This window comes from Vombatus ursinus, unplaced genomic scaffold (genome assembly GCF_900497805.2).
Source record: "Vombatus ursinus unplaced genomic scaffold, bare-nosed wombat genome assembly UNPS02012319.1, whole genome shotgun sequence".
NCBI classification, from domain to species: Eukaryota; Metazoa; Chordata; class Mammalia; order Diprotodontia; family Vombatidae; genus Vombatus; species Vombatus ursinus.
In genome coordinates, this window is record NW_020952097.1 from 173,450 (window position 1) to 191,051 (window position 17,602).

Consider the following 17,602-nt stretch of genomic DNA (forward strand, 5'->3'; position numbering starts at 1 on the left):
AGGGTCTCGGTCTGCCCCCAGGGGAGCCTGCTGGGGGGTGGACAGGGTTTCTAGGAGGAAAGGCTGACGTTAGGACTCCCGCCATGCCGGTGCCCGCCGGGGGCTACCGTGGCCAGGGGTTCTGCGGACACGGAAACTCGAGCCGGGACCAGAGGAAGGGACCACCTCTGCCTTTCACCGCGACCCCCAGCCCCGCTCTTCACCGGGTCAGGCCGAGCTCCATGGGACTTGGCGCCTTCGCGGTCCTCCAAGGCCATAGAGTACGGAGGCGGGCTAGAAGGTCCCCTGGACTTCCGGCCGGCTAGAAGAGCCGCTGAACGGATTTCCGGGACACAGCTGGCGCCTCTCTAGGCCCAACCTTCGCGGTTCTGGAGGCCTAATTACTCCCTTCTCATTTTCGCCTCTTGGATTTCCTGATTTCCTTCAAGACTCAGCCCGAGTGCCACCTTCTGCGCCCTTCCCCCAAGCCAGCAGATGCAGGTGCTATCCCTTCCCAGAGTACCTCGTATTATTCGCTTTGCTTACGTTATGTCTCTATCATAAGTATTACACGTGTGCGCAGGTGTTGTCAGCCCTACTGGAATGGAAGCTTCCTGAGGGCAGGGACAGCTTCACTTTCCCTTTTGTGTTCTTAGCACGTAGACCAGCACCTTGTCTGGCAGGTAGTAAGCACTGAATGAATGCGTGCTGATTAATCAATCCATTGTTCTTCCTGACTCAAAGTCTTCCCCAGCCAATCTGTCCTCCCAGAGCTGGCAAAGTGATTTTCCAAAAGCACCAGTCTGATGAGGTCGTGCCCCTGCTCAGACTCTATGCTTTCCCTATTGCCTCCTGAATCAAGTAGAAGCTCTTCAATTAAATGGTTGTTGAGTTGTTTTGAGTCGTTTCTGACTTTGTGACCCCATTTAGGGTTTTCTTGACAGAGATACTGAAGTGGTTTGCCATTTCCTTCTCCAGCTCATTCTACAGGTGAGGAAACTGAGGCAAACAGGGTTAAGTGACTTGCCCAGGGTCACACAGTATAAGTGTCTGAGGCTGGATTTTAACTCCGGAAAGAAGGTCTTCTTGACTCTAGGCCCAACATATATGTATATGTGTATGCTCACACAAAGACACACATACACAAGTATATGTATAGGTGTGTGTACATACCCTTCTTCCACTCTATAGCCAACCAAACTAGCTTTCTTGCTGTTCCTCAGGAGTCACAAAGTCATGTACCCCTTCACTGTTCTTCCTAAGAAGTAGGGGCACCAGAACCTCTTCAATATCTTTATTAGGATGCCTTGTAAGAAGGGCCCAAGAGTTCATTCCCTCAACCCTGGTACCTCCCAAGGATCCCTATGGCTCTCACTTGGGATCCTCAGAGAGATGCCAGGGACCACGCCTCTCTCCAAGTCTGTGCTGATACCTCTGGGCACTGTCCACCATCCTGTATTTCTTACCCTCTCCCCAACAGCCCCCAGGGAAGGGAGAGGGAGTCACAGGGAAAGGAGGGAAACATAAACAGGCAGGGGCCCAAGAGTTATTTGCAGAGAAGAGCTAGATAATGGATAGGCAGAAGTAGTTCTCCTCCCCTCTTTTCCCTTCAGTCTCTGTCCATTAGGAATATTCCTGAGTAAACTTGGCATAAAATTGGTTCAGTTTCTCTAGAAGGATCTTCAGCTTCTCCAAAGGGGGAAGAATGGTCATCCTGGGGGTGGAAGGGAAGGGGAGGAAAGGTCAGTGGTTGGCATCTCCCCTCAGTGCTCTGGAAGGGGCCCCTCAGTCAATGGCCTGAAGCTCTCAGTGAAACCTCCCACCCTCTACCTGAAGTGGTAGGTGCCATCCTTCTGGCCAAAGCCACTGCCAGGTACCACGCAGATACCAGTCTCCTCCAGGAGTTGTATGCAGAAGAACATATCAGCAGGCTGGCCCAGCTCCTGGGCAGCAACAGAGAGGAGACACAAACACGGACACACACACACACACACACAGAAGAATGAGGGATCCAGCCCCTTAAATCCAGCCTACCCCAGCCCTTCATAGCCCTTCCCCACTCCCCACCCCAAGGGAGGATTGTCTCACACCTTTGCACGCTGCAGTGCTTTGGGGGGTAGCTGGATGCGGGGGAAAGAGTACATAGCCCCTTGCACTGGGTTACAGTGGATGCCAGGTTGCTTGTTTAAAATCTTCTCCGTGAGCTGGGCCTTCTCTGCCAGCCTTGCCAATATAGCCTTCTTTTCCTGGGGTTGGAAGAAGAGTCAGGGCTTAACCAGTTTGCTGGCCACCCCCACCCCACAACTTCAGGGGGGCAGTCTCATGGAATAGACAGCTTGCTAGATCCCTACAATACTCTGCTGAAACTCTGAAGTCACCAATGTCCTAACTGCCAGATCCAATAGTGATTTCTCCATCCTCATCCTCTCTGTAGTTTTAGACACTGTGGCTGATGGACTACTTTCTTCCTCTTCCTCCTGTGACAGAGAGACAATATACCCTGTCCCTAGGTTCTTCTATCTCTCTGTTGTAAAGATATTAGGAGACACCCTATTTTCTAGAGCTAAGGCCCAGCAAGCAAACTGTGTCCTGAGCTTGGCATAACAATAATCCTTTGTGATCACCTTCTGGGTGATTTCCCCCTCTGGCAAAATGTATTGCTTTGACCAGCACCAGGTATTCTCTGAGGGATTCCCTATTTTCCAGTGACCTGACAGCCAAAAGCAGTCAATATGTTTCAGCAGAAAGTGATCAATCAGCATCACTTGACATGCTCACAATTTCTGTTTCTTGTAATTGCTAAGTGAACTGAACCAGGTGCTGCACTCTTGTTCCTGCCGCACTACCTCTGATTCTGTACGCTGCTGAATGATCATAAGTCTCAATGACCTTTATTACCTGAGACAGTAAACGTAAGAGACTGTGCCCACAGGACCCAGGAATCCTGTATTGTCCGAAAGATGCCTGCGCATGTGGGTCTGCCATGGGAACTGTTTATTCAAGACCTAAGAATGATTGTGTTAGGTCCCATCTTTTTGTGGTTTTCAAGAATAAAAGCCCTACCCCTGCCACAAGCCATAAGCCCTCCTCAGGGGGACTTCAGTTTGCAAACCTGTTTTGCTCATTCTGAAATTAGTTAAATTTTTGATTCCTGACTCTCTTGTCTCTAGCCTGCTTTGCTCAGCTCTGGCCACCCACAGTTTAAAGACTGGTTCTGGTCTGGATGACATTTAAATTGGTGTCAGAAGTTGGTTTGGACTCAGAACCAGGTCATTTGACTTTCTGGTACCAGTGAAAACAGAGTAGGCACCACTGGAGATTTATTTCTCCAGAATCCAACCCCCCCCTACTCTGGCTGTGGGACTTGCCCCCCCCCCCATCTGGGTAGTCAGCTGCCCTTGTTCCTGTTCCAATCCTCCAGGCTCATGCTTTGGTTGAGCTCACCTTTCTTTGTGAGGAAAACTCCAGGGTCCCTCCCTTGACCTGGTTCATCCCAGATCACTCTGGAAAGCATATCCTTTCTGCACACCTTTTGTTAATTGGCCTCTCTTTGTGCCTCCTGCTCCTTACCACACATCCTTGTTAAATTTTGCAAATCACGTAGGTGTCTGTTGTACTGTGTGCCTCAGAACCAGTTGAAATTAGCATTTTAATTGCATGCTTTGTCATGTTTGTGTTGTGAGCTAGACCGATGTTTCTGTCTGTCTTGTTTTGTCTGTGTCTTTGTAAAATGTAACATGTCTGCATCATGTTTGTGTTGTGAACTAGATTCTATTACCTTGAAAGATTTAAAATGCATCTAGTCAGAAAAACTTGTAAAGGTTGTAGAGAGTTTAGAACACTGGGAAAGATTAATGAACTTTCACTGTTGAAGCAATTGTCCCAATAAGCAGAACTAACCCCCACTTTAGGCATTCTGTGGGAGTTTAGGTTATAAGAAAAGAGGAAAAATGTGTAAGACAATTTTTTTTTCTGTCATTTTAGCTTTGGCTATGCTGGAATTACAGGAAAAAAAATCAGATAATCAAAGTTGTAGAACCACTAAAAACATCTTAGCAGATTTTCAAGGTTTGAAGATTAATCATTTTAAGATTGCAGGAGACAATTCCTGAGACTTTTGAGTAATTCCAGAAATTCACTCCATCTGAAATATCTTACCACTCTATAAAATTTGTTTTAAAGAAAAATAAGGATTAAATTACATAAACGTTTTTCAAAGTAAATGACAAGATTAATAGCTTCTTTGTTCTAGGGAAATGAAGGAAGGCAGCTAGTTTGGAAGTAATCCAAGAGTGAAGAAAGAAAAAAAATAGGCAAATGGTTTGCACTTTATAGCAGCCTCTTGTTAACCTTTCCTTGACATTTCAGTTTTTATCTTATTTTATTAATAATCTTCACCCACCAATCTCTAAACAAATTAAACTGATTGACAACATTCTGATATTGGGTTCTTCCTCAAGACCACGGCACAACTGGCAGTCACTCTGGTGGAGGAGGATGAAATTAGAAAGAAGAAATTAGAAAGAAGAAATTAGAAAGAAGAACTTAGAGGTGCTTAATTAGAAATAATTTTAGAAATTAGAAATAAGAACTTAGAGATGCTAAAAAGAAAATTTTCCTTGCAACTCTCCTGTAATTGCAATAGCCCATCTCTCCCCATGTCCCTTCTGCACCAGTAAGAAAGTCAAGTAATTTAAACAAGAGATGCAAGCTACAGAATGTAGAATGAAGTCTGGGGTGGATGCTGACAAAAGGAGGAAAAAACCCAAATATTGAGGGATCCTCCACACAACCTCAATCACTCAGCATATCGAGGCTCCGGGAGGGATGACAAGAGGAGGAGGGCCACAAGGAGGGGCATATTCAGAGCAGGCCTGTAATCCCCCAACCCAGAGGATTGGACTCCTGTTGGAGATGTCCCCTTGATCATTCAGGGGCAAGAAGTATCTACCTTTGTTGGTACTGGTGCCGCACCATCAGTTTTAACCCCCTCTGCCTTCCCCAGTCTTCTACCCCAGAGTCATGAGTGTATCTCCGTTGTGGGGACTGCTAACAAGACCATTATAACCCATGTCTCTTCTGAAACTTCTTCAGGGCAGAGACCTTCTCTCTTCCTGTTAACCCCTCTCATCTCAGATCAGATTCACAAATACAGGTGTTGGAAAAAAGATTGCTGGAAAAATGGAGGGAAACTTGAACTATATTCTGCCCTTCCAGCTATGTTCACTTGGTGGAGGGGGAGCAGCAGCTGCAGCAGTTCCCCCCACCCCCGCACCGGCAGGGACCCTGTGCCTCTGAGCATCCTGCAGCCTGCCCCTCTAGGCAAGTCTGGGGGGGCATCACTCAGGCACCATACATCCTGCCCACCCTGCCCAATCAGCTGCAAGTGGCCCCAGTCCCAGCAGTGCCTGCCCCTGAAGCTGCAGTCATTGCGAAGGTGGGTCAGGCCCTATGGCCAGCACCCACCTTCCTTGCCCTGCCACCATGAACTACCATCAATGGGAGGTCCTGGCACCAGCCACCCTAACCCCGGGATTCTACCGCACCCCCCCCAAAGCCCTCCGCAGGCCCTGCTCAGCTGCTGCCTGGGAAGGTCCTGGTGCCCCTGGCAGCACCTAGCATGGCAGTATGAGGTTGAGGGGTGGAACAGCCAGCCTCTGCCCTTGGTGAGCCCACCCTTCTCTTTTCTAGATGCAAAAACTTACTAGCTGTGTAATCTTGTGTAAATTATCTTATCTCAGGGCAGCTAGGTGTTGCAGTGGATAGAGCTCTGGCCTTGGAGTCAGGAGGACCTGAGTTCAAATGTGGTCTCAGACACTTTACACTTACCAGCCGTGTGACCCTGGGCAAGTCACTTAGCCCCGATTGCCTCACCAAAAAGCAAAAAAAAAACCAAAACCATTATCTTATCTCTGTTTGCCCCAGTTTCCTGATCTATAAAGAGAAAAATAATAATGGTACCCACTTTCCAGGGTTGTTAAGAGATCAAAATAATATAAGGATTGTAAAGTGCTTAACACAGTGACTGGCATATGCTAAGCACTACCTTATTATTTCTTTAATTGAATGTAATTGTTCCATACCTGATAACTCTAAAGTGGTTTTAAAATGTCAAAGGCAATAAGATTAATGATTTTTATGTGATAATTTGGAAATGCAATTCACTGAATTGATGTCATCTGAAGTTTTGCTTCATGTTTTAAATACATGATATGGTTTATGTTATTATGTTTCTAAATTCTCTTATATTGTGAAATTCGAGAGACCATTGTAACAGAAATGCTGTTAGACAAAGTAACTTTTTAATCTTGATGCTGTTACACATGAATCAGGCTTTTAAAAGGACGTGATAGGGGCAGCTAGGTGACCAGTGGATAGAGCACTGGCCCTGAAGTCAGGAGGACCTGAGTTCAAATCCGGCCTCAGACCAGACACTTGACACTTACTAGCTGTGTGACCCTGGGCAAGTCACTTAACCCCAACTGCCTCACTAAAAAAATAAAATAAAAATAAAAAAATAAAAGGATACAATAAAAATAGATATTTGAAAATTGCTAAATAGTTCATGAGGCATATTTTGTTATGAAACATAATAATAATAATACTGCTTACTATAATACTATAATAAGTTTACTATAATAGTGGATTTTCATTTAAAATTCTTGGCTATTATGAAAGTGTATATGGTGGTTTACAGATGTAGATTCAACATATTAATGGTGAGTCAACTATCAGGTATTTGCTGTATGTCTGAAGCCCCAGAATATGGGTAGTTTCAATTTATAAGTAATGGATAAATGAAATGTTAACTATTAGGGAAAGATATTCAAGCCCTAAGTTGGGGTTAGTGAAATTTTGCTATTTAAGGTAAAAATTCCTGGGACTGTAATTTACTATTGTTTTGAGCTTTGATTTACAGGAATAGTTGTCTGGATTGTCATGAAGCCAATAACAGAAAATGGCATGTGCTGCAGTCTAGGAACTGCTAAAGGTGGATGCCTGTGCCTGGGAAAAGTTTTGGCGATGACTTAGTCCCCCCATTGTGGGCAGACTAGGTAGGATCCTCCTGATTGTATTTCCTCGTTGTGCTATTTCCTTTCTGAAAGGGAAAATTCCCACCTGGTTAATCCTGAGCCTTGCTTTTGATACATTGTGACTACAGCTGTCAGATATGACTCATGCCTGGAATCAAATGGAGCTAAGGGAGTTTTCCCCTTTGTTATGATATATGACATTGTTATAACTATGTCCTTTTTTTCCTTTTATAGCAATCTATAATCAAGAAGTTTTGAAAGTACAATACTAAATCTATTAAATAATAAATTGATATTGGGACATCTCTGAGTTACTATAATAGAATGAAAGTATGAACATCTTAGAATTTTAACCCACATTTGTGGACAAATTATAATATCCTCCTAAGGGGAAATGATTAAACAAAGTAATAAGACAAAGATGTAATGTGAACCTTTCCTAATTAAATGCAATAGTAAATTTTGAGAACAGCAATAGGATTAGACTTTTCTCTAAGAACTATGTACAAATGTATATGATTGGCTTCCAAAATTTATCTATCATGGAAATTCAGGCTTTGAGTATGTTTTACTAATAAGTTCTCAAAATTGGATTAAGGATTTTACACATAAATTGTATTGATAATGGTAAAGAAAGTGAAATTATTTTACCATTTTAAAAGTAGCTCTCTGATAATTTAAAAAGGCAGAAGAACAGTCCATAAATGAGTTTCCCAAGAAAAAATCACTAGGTACAAGTGAATTCTATCAAACATTTAAAGATCAACTAATTCCAATATTAAATAAATTATTTGGAATAATAGGCAAAGAAGGGATCCTGCCAAACTCCTTTTATGAAATAAATATGATACTGATACTTAAAATCAGGAAGAGTAAAAACAGAAAAAGAAAATTATTGACCAATTTCATTAATGAATATGGATGCAAAAATCCTAAATAAAATACTAGATAAAAGATTACAACAATATATTACAAAGATTATACATTATGACCAAGTAGTATTTATACCAGGAATGCAGAGATGGTTTAACATAAGGAAAATTATTAACATATTTGATTGTATCAATAATAACAAATCATGTGATTATGTCAAGAGATGCAGAAAAATTTAAAGTACAACACTGATTTCTATTAAAAAACATTTGAAAATATAGGTATAAATGGGTTTTTCCTTAAATTGATAAAAAGCACATTTATCTAAAACCACCAGCAAGCATTATTTATCATGGGGATAAGCTAGAAGCCTTCAGATACGAAACAAGGATGCTCACTGTCACCAATAATATTCAATATTATACTGGAAATCCTGGCAATAGCAATAAGAGAAGAAAAAGAAATAGAAGGAATCAAAATAGGGAATGAGGTAATAAAACTATCTCTTTTTGCAGATGATATGGTGATATACTTGGAAAATTCCAAAGACTCAACTAAAAAGTTAGTTGAATCAAATAATAATTTTAGAACAAAATCCTGCAAGGAGATAGTAAGAGATACCTCATTTAAAATAAATCTAGACACTATAAAATGCCTGGAAGTATATTTGCCAAAACAAACCCAGGAACTATAGGAGATTTAAATAATTGGAGAAATATAAATTATTCATGGGTAGGCAGGGCCAATATAATAAAAATAAAGAACAAAAAAGTCAAGAGTAGCAAAAGAACTAATAAAAAATGTAAAAGAAGGAGGTTTAGCAGTATCAGATCTTAAACAATATTATAAGGCAGTAATTACCAAAACTATCTGGTACTGGCTAAGAAATAGAGAAGCAGCTCATAGATTTTTGAAAAAGGGATTCTGGGGGCAGCTAGGTGGTGCAGTGGATAGAGCACCGCCCCTGGAGTCAGGAGGACCTGAGTTCAAATCAGCCTCAGACACATAACACTTACTATTGTATTGTTTTGGTCTTTTTTTAAAGATGTTTATGTTTAAGTTTTCTTGGTTACCTTGGTGACAGGTAAATCTCTCTTCTCAGAACTAGTCCATTGTGAGACTTCTAAGTAGTCTGATCCCTACCTGACTTAATGTAATTATGCAATTATGGGAATTGTGAGGAAAACTTTATTGTATTGTTTGAACCTAGTACTGTGTGCCTGAGAAACTGGATCATCTTTATGTGTTGTTTAGAAACTCTTAACTAAGTACCTATGTTATGCTGACCAGAAACTTAGATTCAAAGATTGATGCAAGGACTTTTCTCTAAGGGACCCTACCAGGTCATTCTGACTACTCCCACAGCTGCCAAACTTGTGGATTTTCTAAAGAAAGCCCCTGCTACTGAATGGACAACAGAACCCTCCAGGGACCTCCAGGTTCATCTGGTATGGACCCAGAAGCAGCAAACAACCAGATAAGATAGCTGTCCCAAGATTCCTGATGAGGGCTAAGGATACTGTCCTACTTTTTTTTTTTCCTCTTCCCTTTTTTTATGTGCCCAATCAACTAAGACTGTGATTCCCGTGTGTTGGCATTTTCTCCCCCTATGTTCTTGGCACCCCTCTCTTTTCTGCTTACAAGCAAACAATAGGTAGTATGACCCCTAGGACACACTTTTCCAATAGGTCCCCTCAAGAAACTAACTCCCAGGCAACATCTCATCCTGGCAGAACTGGCATCTTGGCTTGTATCAAGATATTAAGAGACACCCTGTTTTCCTGAGCTAAGGCCCAGCAGGCAAGCTATGTCCTGAGCTTGGTATAACAACAATCCTTTGCGGTTACGCTCTGGATGATCTCATCCTCTGGCAAAATGTATTGCTTTGACCAGCACCAGGTGTTCTCTGAGGGATTCCCTATTTCCCAGGGACCTGAGGGTCAGAAGCAGCTGACATGCTGCAGCAGAAAGTGATCAGTCAACCTCTCCTGACATGCTCACAATCCCTGTTTCTTGTAACTGTTAATGAACTGAACCAGGTGCTGCAGACCTGGTTTTGTACCCCACTGAACAATCACAAGACTCGTATGACTTAAGAAAATTAAGACTGTGCCCACAAGACCCAGGAAGCCTGTATTGTCCCAAAGATGTCTGCACATGTGGGCCTGCTATGAGAACTATTTATTCAAGACCTAAGAATTATTGTGTTAGGTCCCACCTTTTTTTGGTTTTCAGGAATAAAAGCCCTGCCCCTGCCACAAGTCACAAGCCCTCCTCAAGAACACTTCAGTTTCCAATCCTCTTTTCCTCACGGTGTAATTAATTAAACTTCTCTTTGGTTCCTGACTCTCCTGTCTCTAGCCTACTTGTTCAGCTTTGGCCACCTACAGATCAGAGACCGGTTCTGGTCCGGTTGACACTGTCCGGTCCTTCTCTGTCTCCACTGGCTCCTCAACCTCCTTCTGGCCCCAGTGTGGGTCTGCCCCTGGCCCCTTTCCACTTCCATTTACACTTCTCCCTTAACAATCCCATTCATCCTTATTATCTCCCTCACTCTGATGTAAATTCCTTGCCAGTAGGGATTGTTTCATCCCTTGTAGCTGTGGAGCAGGTGTGTAACATCTGCAGATTTACTGACATCCCATCTTTGCAGATCTCTCCCGAGTTTGTGTCTCTCCTCTGAGGATGTCACAGAATCATGTCCCCGAGGACCAAGCAGACAGCTCCTCTTGGGGTATCACTGGCACCTCCAATCCAGGATGTCTACCAGCCAGTGTTTCCCCCTAACCAAGCTGCCTCCTCTTTCTGACTTCCCTGCCTCTCCAGGGCCCCAGGCCCCTGTGTTTGGGAACCTGTTATCTGTCCCTCCTCCTCCTCCTCCTCCTCCTCCTCCCTCACCTCTCCTGTCCAGTTACCAGATCCTGTTGGTTTCATCTCCTCAACATCTCTCTCCTCTGTTTCTTCCTCACAACTCCCACTACCATCATTCAAGTATGTGTCCTCACTGCCTCCTGCCTTCCCTAGTGGCTCTTCTCCCCTCTCCCAAGGCCCTCCATCACCTGGCACCCTAACTTTCCCAACATTTGTTACTCTTCTCCCTGTGCTGTGTGCTATAGACACATACTGGATTACTCTCAGCACCCTGAGAACGGACTGTGCTCTCTGGAATCCATGCCTTTGTCCATACTCTTCCTTGTGCCTGGGACGCCCTCTCTTGTACTCCTGGTTTGCTGAATTCTTTCCTCAATATTTCAAAGAGCTTCCAGCAAATTCCTCCTCGGATGCTTCATTGCGGACTAGGGGTCTCCCTGTGTTCTTGGCAGCCGTGCCACGGGCTTGATTCTGACTGATCCTTTAAGGCCCAACTCCTAGGGCACCACCTCCAACCAGCTGCCCTGGCTTGGTTCCAACCCTCCCCCCATTCCTCGGTCTCATGTTTGCTTGTCTGCTCGTTTGCTCTGGTCTCATGCACTTGTGTAATATTGTCCCTCGTTCCCCCACCAGACTGTGAGCTCCATGAGTAGAAGGCTCACCTTGGATTCAAACCAGGTCCTATCATCCCTGGCACCCAGTACCCCTAGGGCTCTCGATTTTTGCTGGATTGGATTTGGAGTAAGAACAACCTGGCTCAAGTCCCAGCTCTCCTATTTTTTTTAGGTGTGTGGCTTTAGGCAAGTCCATACCCTTTTCCAAGCTTTAGTTTCCTCACCTCCAAAATGAAGGGGTTGGACCAGATGATGTCAGAGGTCACTTCCAGCTCCAAATCTAGGACCCTGTCTGTGATCCCTGGCACCACTTACCCATGGAACTGTTACTGGAAGGTTCCCCAGCCTGCAGGGTGCCCCATCCCATCCCACCATCTACCTTGGCCTTGGTCCTACTCACCTGTTGGAACTGCTGATAAGAGGGCTCCCCGGGTTGGGGGGGATTTGTCACTATGTCAATGAGAATTTGCCCTAGTACTGGTGGGCATAGCCGAACTGACTGGAACTTCAACATCTGCTGCTTTACTGCAGGGTCCATATTCACTACTTCTGTGTAGCCCCCCCGGAACCCACACCTAGGAAGAGTGTCAGAGGATCAAAAGGACTAAGGAATTGGGGAAGGGTTCCCAGGGGGACTTAGGGCCTGGGGCATGTCTGAGCAGTACTGAGGGATAGGTAAGGCTTATTATCTGGGGATAACGGGGCTTATTACTTGGGGATAAGAGTTTCTGGTTAATTAGGGAGGGGGATTCCCATATCTCCCCGGCTTGGAAGGATAGGGAGGATTCCTGTGTCCCCCTGGCCAAGAAAGGGGAGCATTGATGCTCCCTGTGTCTTACTCGCCCATGTAGCCCTTAGAGCAGGAGTGAAAGGAAGCAAGCTGTAGCTGCTGGGCATAGGGTGAGCCCATCTCCATCAGCACCTTCTTGAATGAGTGAAACTGGGATCCCTCAGCATATACATTGTCCTGGTAAACCTGAGGGTCCAGGTAGAAGGGAGGTCACATTCACAGTCAAAGACACCCCTGAGGCCTCCCCTCCCCCAGCCCTAACCACCCCACCGCCCCCCGCCCCCCGCAGGGCCCTTGCTTAGACACCTCATCAGCCATCAGGAAGAGATGCTCCTCATAGGCAAATCGAATGACAGCTTCGATGTTCTCACGGCTCAGGACCTGCCCTGGGTTTGGAGTTGGGAGTACAAAAGTGGACAGGAGAAGGTCATAGGAGGTCACAGAGGACAAGTGGGTGATAGAGGTGGATTGCAGGTTGTCCTGGTGCTTAGGCTAGGATGGGGCAGGGAATGAGATGCATGAACAGATTCCCAACCCAAGACGTGGGGAGGGTGATGCCCAAGGAAGCCTGGGCCTGAGGATGGGGTAGACAATGGGGCCAGACTGGCAGGGGGGTGGATGAGGCAAGGGTGAGGTACGTCTACCTGTGGGGTTGCCAGGATTGATGACACACAGGACCTGAGGCTGGCAGTGAGCTTTGGCCTGTTCTAGGGCCCGCTGCAACTCAGCCACATCTAGTCCCCAGTAATGCTCCTCATTCAAGTAGTAGTTGATCTGGACAGCATCAAATTCAGCCAGGGTGGCTGAATATAATGGGTACTGGGGAATAGGAATCATGACCCCTGTCCGAGTCTTTCCTTTACCTGACACCAACAGATTCAGCACTGCCTGAAGAAGAGAGGTAAAAGCTGAGTCAAGGGTCAGGGGACAGGGGCTCCCTCTTGCCAACACCCTTTACTTCCTCCCCCTGACTTCCATAGCATTTCTGAAGCCATGGACCCACTGGCCCTGATTAGGAATCCGTACCCACCCCACTTCCTCCCCCTTTCCTTGCCAACTGAGCAGAAGCTGTGCCAGGCTCGGGTACAATGGGGTCCTCTGTGCCGATGGCTGCTAGAAGAAGGGCTGAGCAGGGGATGGAGTGGGGAGGGGTCTGAGGAAATCAGATGGTGGGGAAGGGAAGACACAAAGAAAGAGGGAGGTGTACCATGATGGCACTGCTGGCCCCTGTGGACAGGAAGATGTTGTCAGGGTCAGAAGCAATGCCCCCGTCCCGATGCTCAATGTACCTTGCCACATCTTCTCGAATCATCTGGATGCCAGCGCTGGCGCTGTAAGACCCTAAGCCAGGGTGGGGATGGGGAGTTAAGATGGGTATGGGTCAGAAAGAAGGGCATGGAGACTGTGTGCAGAGCCACACTCCCTTAGATCATAGCATCCCTGAGGGCAGGACCATGGCCCCCTTCAGAACCAGAGTGTCTCACCGTCAAAGCTGCAAGGGGCCTCAGAAGTCATCCCATCCAACCCCCTCATTTTACAGATGAAGACATTCAGGCCCAGAGAGGTGAAGTGATTTGTCCCAGGTCACACAGGTGAGAACCAGCAGAGCTAAGATTCAAAACCAGATTCCTGTGCTACAAATCCAGTGACAGGCTGCTTGAGGGGGCAAGTGTGAGAACAGGCAGAGAAGGGACTCACCTGTGCTGTGGCCCTCACAGGACTGCAAGATTCTCATTGCCCGTTTCTTGGCATCTTCTGGGAAGGATGGGCTGCTCAGGAGATCTGGGTACTGGCAGAGGGCCAAGACCTGAGAGTTGTGTGTGTGTGTGAGAGGAGAGAATGGCACAAAGTGAAGGCCCATGGCATCCCCCGAGGGAAAGAAGGAACAGATACTAAACTGGACTGGGCAGGGTGGGAGCGAGGCCTCTCACCTGGCGCATAAAAGTGATTGGCTTCTGACCCATAGCTTGGGCATCTCCTATATTGGCCCGGATAATCTCTGTGAAGGGCTTCTTCACACCCTGTAGAGAGAGAGGATGAGAGCCCTCCCTCTACCCCTCATTCTTCTCCTTTCCCAGCTGTCTGGGCTCCCAGAACCAAATAACCCTGAGGAGGGAGGGGGCTGGCCTCACCCAGTGCCTGCCCTATTCTGCCTAGACAAGCTATAGAGCCCCTGGCAAGGGGTGGGAGAGCACAGGATGAATTCCTTACTCATGCAGCCTCTCCCCTACCACCCCACAGCTGTACTGAGGGAGGCAGGGGTGAAGGTAAGTGGACTAGAGAAGGCAATGGGCAGGAGGGTCTTAGAGAGGTGCCCCTCACAGCTGAAACCCACAATTGGGAAGGGTACTGAGACAGTTTGGGTCCACCTTATCTTCCTGCCCACAGTCCAGAGCTGCCTGGAGAGAGAGCCCTGGTCTTGTAGGGGACGGGACACCTGGGGCAATGCTGGCTGAACCCTCCTTACCCTTCTATTATGTGTCTTCTCTAATCCTATTACTCACGGCCTTGTATTCCTGGAGTAATCTCAATTCTAGAAAGAAAAATCTCAAGCATGGGAACATGGAGCCCCTGACCCAGGGCATGTGTAAAGGTTGGCATGGAGGGTATGTAGCTACGAGACAGGTAGAGTGATGGGGGGCAGTGTGTCCCTGGGGAAACAGAACCTTAAGAAATAGGTATGGGCAGGAGTAAGAGAAGTTGGATTGGGAATAAGAGGTTGGGCAGGGCTAAGCACATAGTAGGTGCTTCACCAATCCATTCAGGGGGCTGGAGGGAGTTAAGTGGAAGGAAGGAAGATGGTAAAGTCATCGGGAGAGTTAGTTCTTACCCCAAGGACAGGTGACAAGTTTGGACGGAGCGGCTGTCTGGGAAGGGGGTGAAGGGGTGAGAGGAACCCAGGACAGTACCTGCTGAAGCTCTCTCTCCAGCTCCATAGCCCGAAGCAAGATGGGCCCTCGGACAGCATACTCGATGTTTTTCACAGATTGGTTCATGGTATCCAAGGTCAGCACCTTGTCCCGAATCCCATTCATGACCTGTTGCTTCATGTTCTTGTTTGCCATGGTCCTACATGGGGGAACAGATGAAGCCTACTCAGAGTTCCCCACCCCATGCTAGCATCCCATACAGCACCCCCTCATGACGGCGTAAGGCAGCTTGGTTCTGGGAGGGTCCAAAGACAGAAAGGGACGGAGAGAGGAAGAGCACTGAAGGGGGGAGGGCAGGAAAGGGGAGCAGGAGGGAGAAGAAGAGGAGGAAGAGGTACAGGAGGGCACCACGTAAGGGTATTAGGCAAGCAGGAAAGGCAAGAAAGAGAGAGGAGAAAGTATAGGAGAAAGTCGGAGGGGAAGGAGGAAAAATGGAGTTTAGGGCCCAAGAAGGGAGAGCAGGCAAGGAAGGAGGGGGGGAGAGAGGGAGGTAAGGTGAGGTGAAGTGAGGAGGAATAGATCAGAGACCAGGGAAGAGCAGGACATGTGGGAAAGAAGGGTTAGGAGAAGAGGGGATGAAGAAAGGGAAAGGGATGAAAGGGGGTAAGAGAAAGGACAAGGAGGATGGGTCGGAAGCAAAAGAGGTGAGACATCTGGGAAGGGAACAGAAAGGTGGTGAGGGAAGGAAATCGTCCCTGAGAATCAGGCAAAAGAATTGGAGGAGGAGTGGGAGGGTAGGAAACCTGTGCTGGAGGGGGTGAGTCCCCTCTCCCGCTCAGAGCCTTGAGTTCCCAGATTGTCCCACAGAGAATGGAGTGAGTGAGAAGGGAGCTGAGGCCCCAGGCCCCCTGCCCCGCCCCAGCAGCCCTGGCATAGCTCTGCCCCTGGAAGGGGTAGGGGAGGGAGGGAAGGTAGAGGCGGAGCTTAGGGCAGGACTCCTGTCACTGCCAGGAGCAGGGAGACAGTCACATAGCTGAGGCGAGAAGGGGAGAGAGAAACCCAGACAGCCACAGGAGAGACAGAGAGATAGATGGGGAAGAGAAAGATGAGAGAGGTGAGGGACCAAACAGCCGAGGCTTGGGGATGAGGAAGCCCCTGAGGGTGTCGGGAGACAGTGTGTATGTGAGGCCGGGGTGCTACAGCTGCCGTTTCCCTGCGAGCTTGGGCTGTTACCCCATCAGAGTTCTGCTGAGGTTCAGCCCCTTCATCTTTCTGTCTGATCAGGCCTGTTTCCCTGGCAACTGGGCAAGGCCCCAGGAATCATGGCTAAGGGTGGGGAACTCTGATGCCATCATTCTATTCCTACTCTGCTGACATGAACACCTGAGGCTGATGTATGTTGGGGGGGGAGGGAACCCTCTTTCAACCTCCCAGGCTCTGCTCCCTTCCTCCTCCCACCCCCATGCAGGCCCGGAGGTGCTGGCAATTCAGAGCCCTTACCCCAAGGCTGTACTTGCCCTGTCCTTGGGAAAAGTCTCTGGAAGGCTCATGGAAGGAGAGCCCAGATGTTTGGTTTCTGGACTTTGGTCAAAGGGCACAGAGACTTCAGACACCAAGGACAGGGAGACTGGAGAGAAGGGGTGATCTGCACAGCAGGGATAGGAGTCTGCATAACCAGCACGCCTGGAAGTAGTCTTTTGCCAGACTATAACTCCTCCAGGCTTCCTGGGCACGAAGAAGTTTGGGGGAGAGAGAAAGAGAACACAGGGTGAAACCACACTTTCTAGAGGGATTAATCTGGGGGAGGGAAGTGGTCTGAAGGACGATGGATGTCAACGTAGCCATCCTCTAGCCCCAGGCCTGGAGGGGGACCCACTCAGAGGTCACTGAACCTGGAGCTACGGATCAGGATGTGTGGGTTCAGTTTGTTCCCAGTCCTGAGCGACTCTTCCAACCCACTGCTAACACACCTGTCTGGGGTGTGATCATAGTCCAGCCCTCTCCCCTTAGCCCACACTCACCTTGTGGGGAATGTCCGGGTTTCTCAGGTCCTCTCTCCGAGTTCCCTACCCCTGGCAGGAAGGGAGACAGTCAGAGGGCCCCACCAGTGGGCAGAAGGAGGAGTTAGGAGTCCCTTATCCTCATCTAGCCCCACCCCTCCCTTTCCCTTCCTTTAGGGGCCACCTGTAAGTGGCCCAGCCTAGCCTCAGGCAGCTCTGACCAAGTTTTGCTCTGCTTCCAGATAACTGCATATAGCTGAGCCCAGCTGTGCTTGGCATGTTCTCAGTCCTAAGGCCGATCACTACTCTGCCTTGTCTAGTTACCTTTGCCCATCCCCCCCAAATCCCACTCTGTGCCAACTAACAGAAATAGCCCAGGGCACCAAAGCTGACTTTGAATCTGCCCTTGTTTGAAGACTGAGTTTAAGTGCATCTTTCCTCCCAGAGGTCTCACCTCTTGGAATGAAGTGGGCAGCAGGTTTCTCTCTACTCAGCCCTTCCCTCTCCCAGTGCACAAGGTTAATATGGGTTTGGACCCCGGGCGGGGCCAGATAGTTCTCCTCCCCCTAAT

The 17,602-nt window shown here is 47.5% G+C and overlaps 1 protein-coding gene across 4 annotated transcripts; it reads right to left on the minus strand.

Annotated features, from left to right (window-relative positions):
• Positions 1-1,258: 1,258 nt before the first annotated feature.
• On the minus strand, positions 1,259-17,510 carry LOC114039868 (alanine aminotransferase 1-like). 4 transcript variants are annotated; one of them, XM_027857766.1, is made up of 12 exons: positions 17,486-17,510; positions 17,053-17,103; positions 15,071-15,230; positions 14,093-14,182; positions 13,860-13,968; positions 13,369-13,502; positions 12,806-13,049; positions 12,468-12,547; positions 12,211-12,347; positions 11,772-11,946; positions 1,810-1,922; positions 1,259-1,693 (listed from the first exon to the last, which is right to left on the minus strand). In XM_027857766.1, exons 3-12 carry the CDS (start codon positions 15,224-15,226, stop codon positions 1,603-1,605), a joined length of 1,329 nt encoding a protein of 442 aa, XP_027713567.1. In that variant the 5' UTR covers positions 15,227-15,230; positions 17,053-17,103; positions 17,486-17,510; the 3' UTR covers positions 1,259-1,602. The 4 variants fall into 4 exon arrangements, with proteins under 4 accessions (XP_027713567.1, XP_027713568.1, XP_027713566.1 ...); XM_027857767.1 differs by lacking the exons at positions 17,053-17,103; positions 17,486-17,510 and adding exons at positions 2,070-2,225; positions 15,835-15,953; XM_027857765.1 differs by lacking the exon at positions 17,486-17,510 and having other exon boundaries at positions 17,053-17,156.
• Between the last annotated feature and the right edge of the window lie 92 nt (positions 17,511-17,602).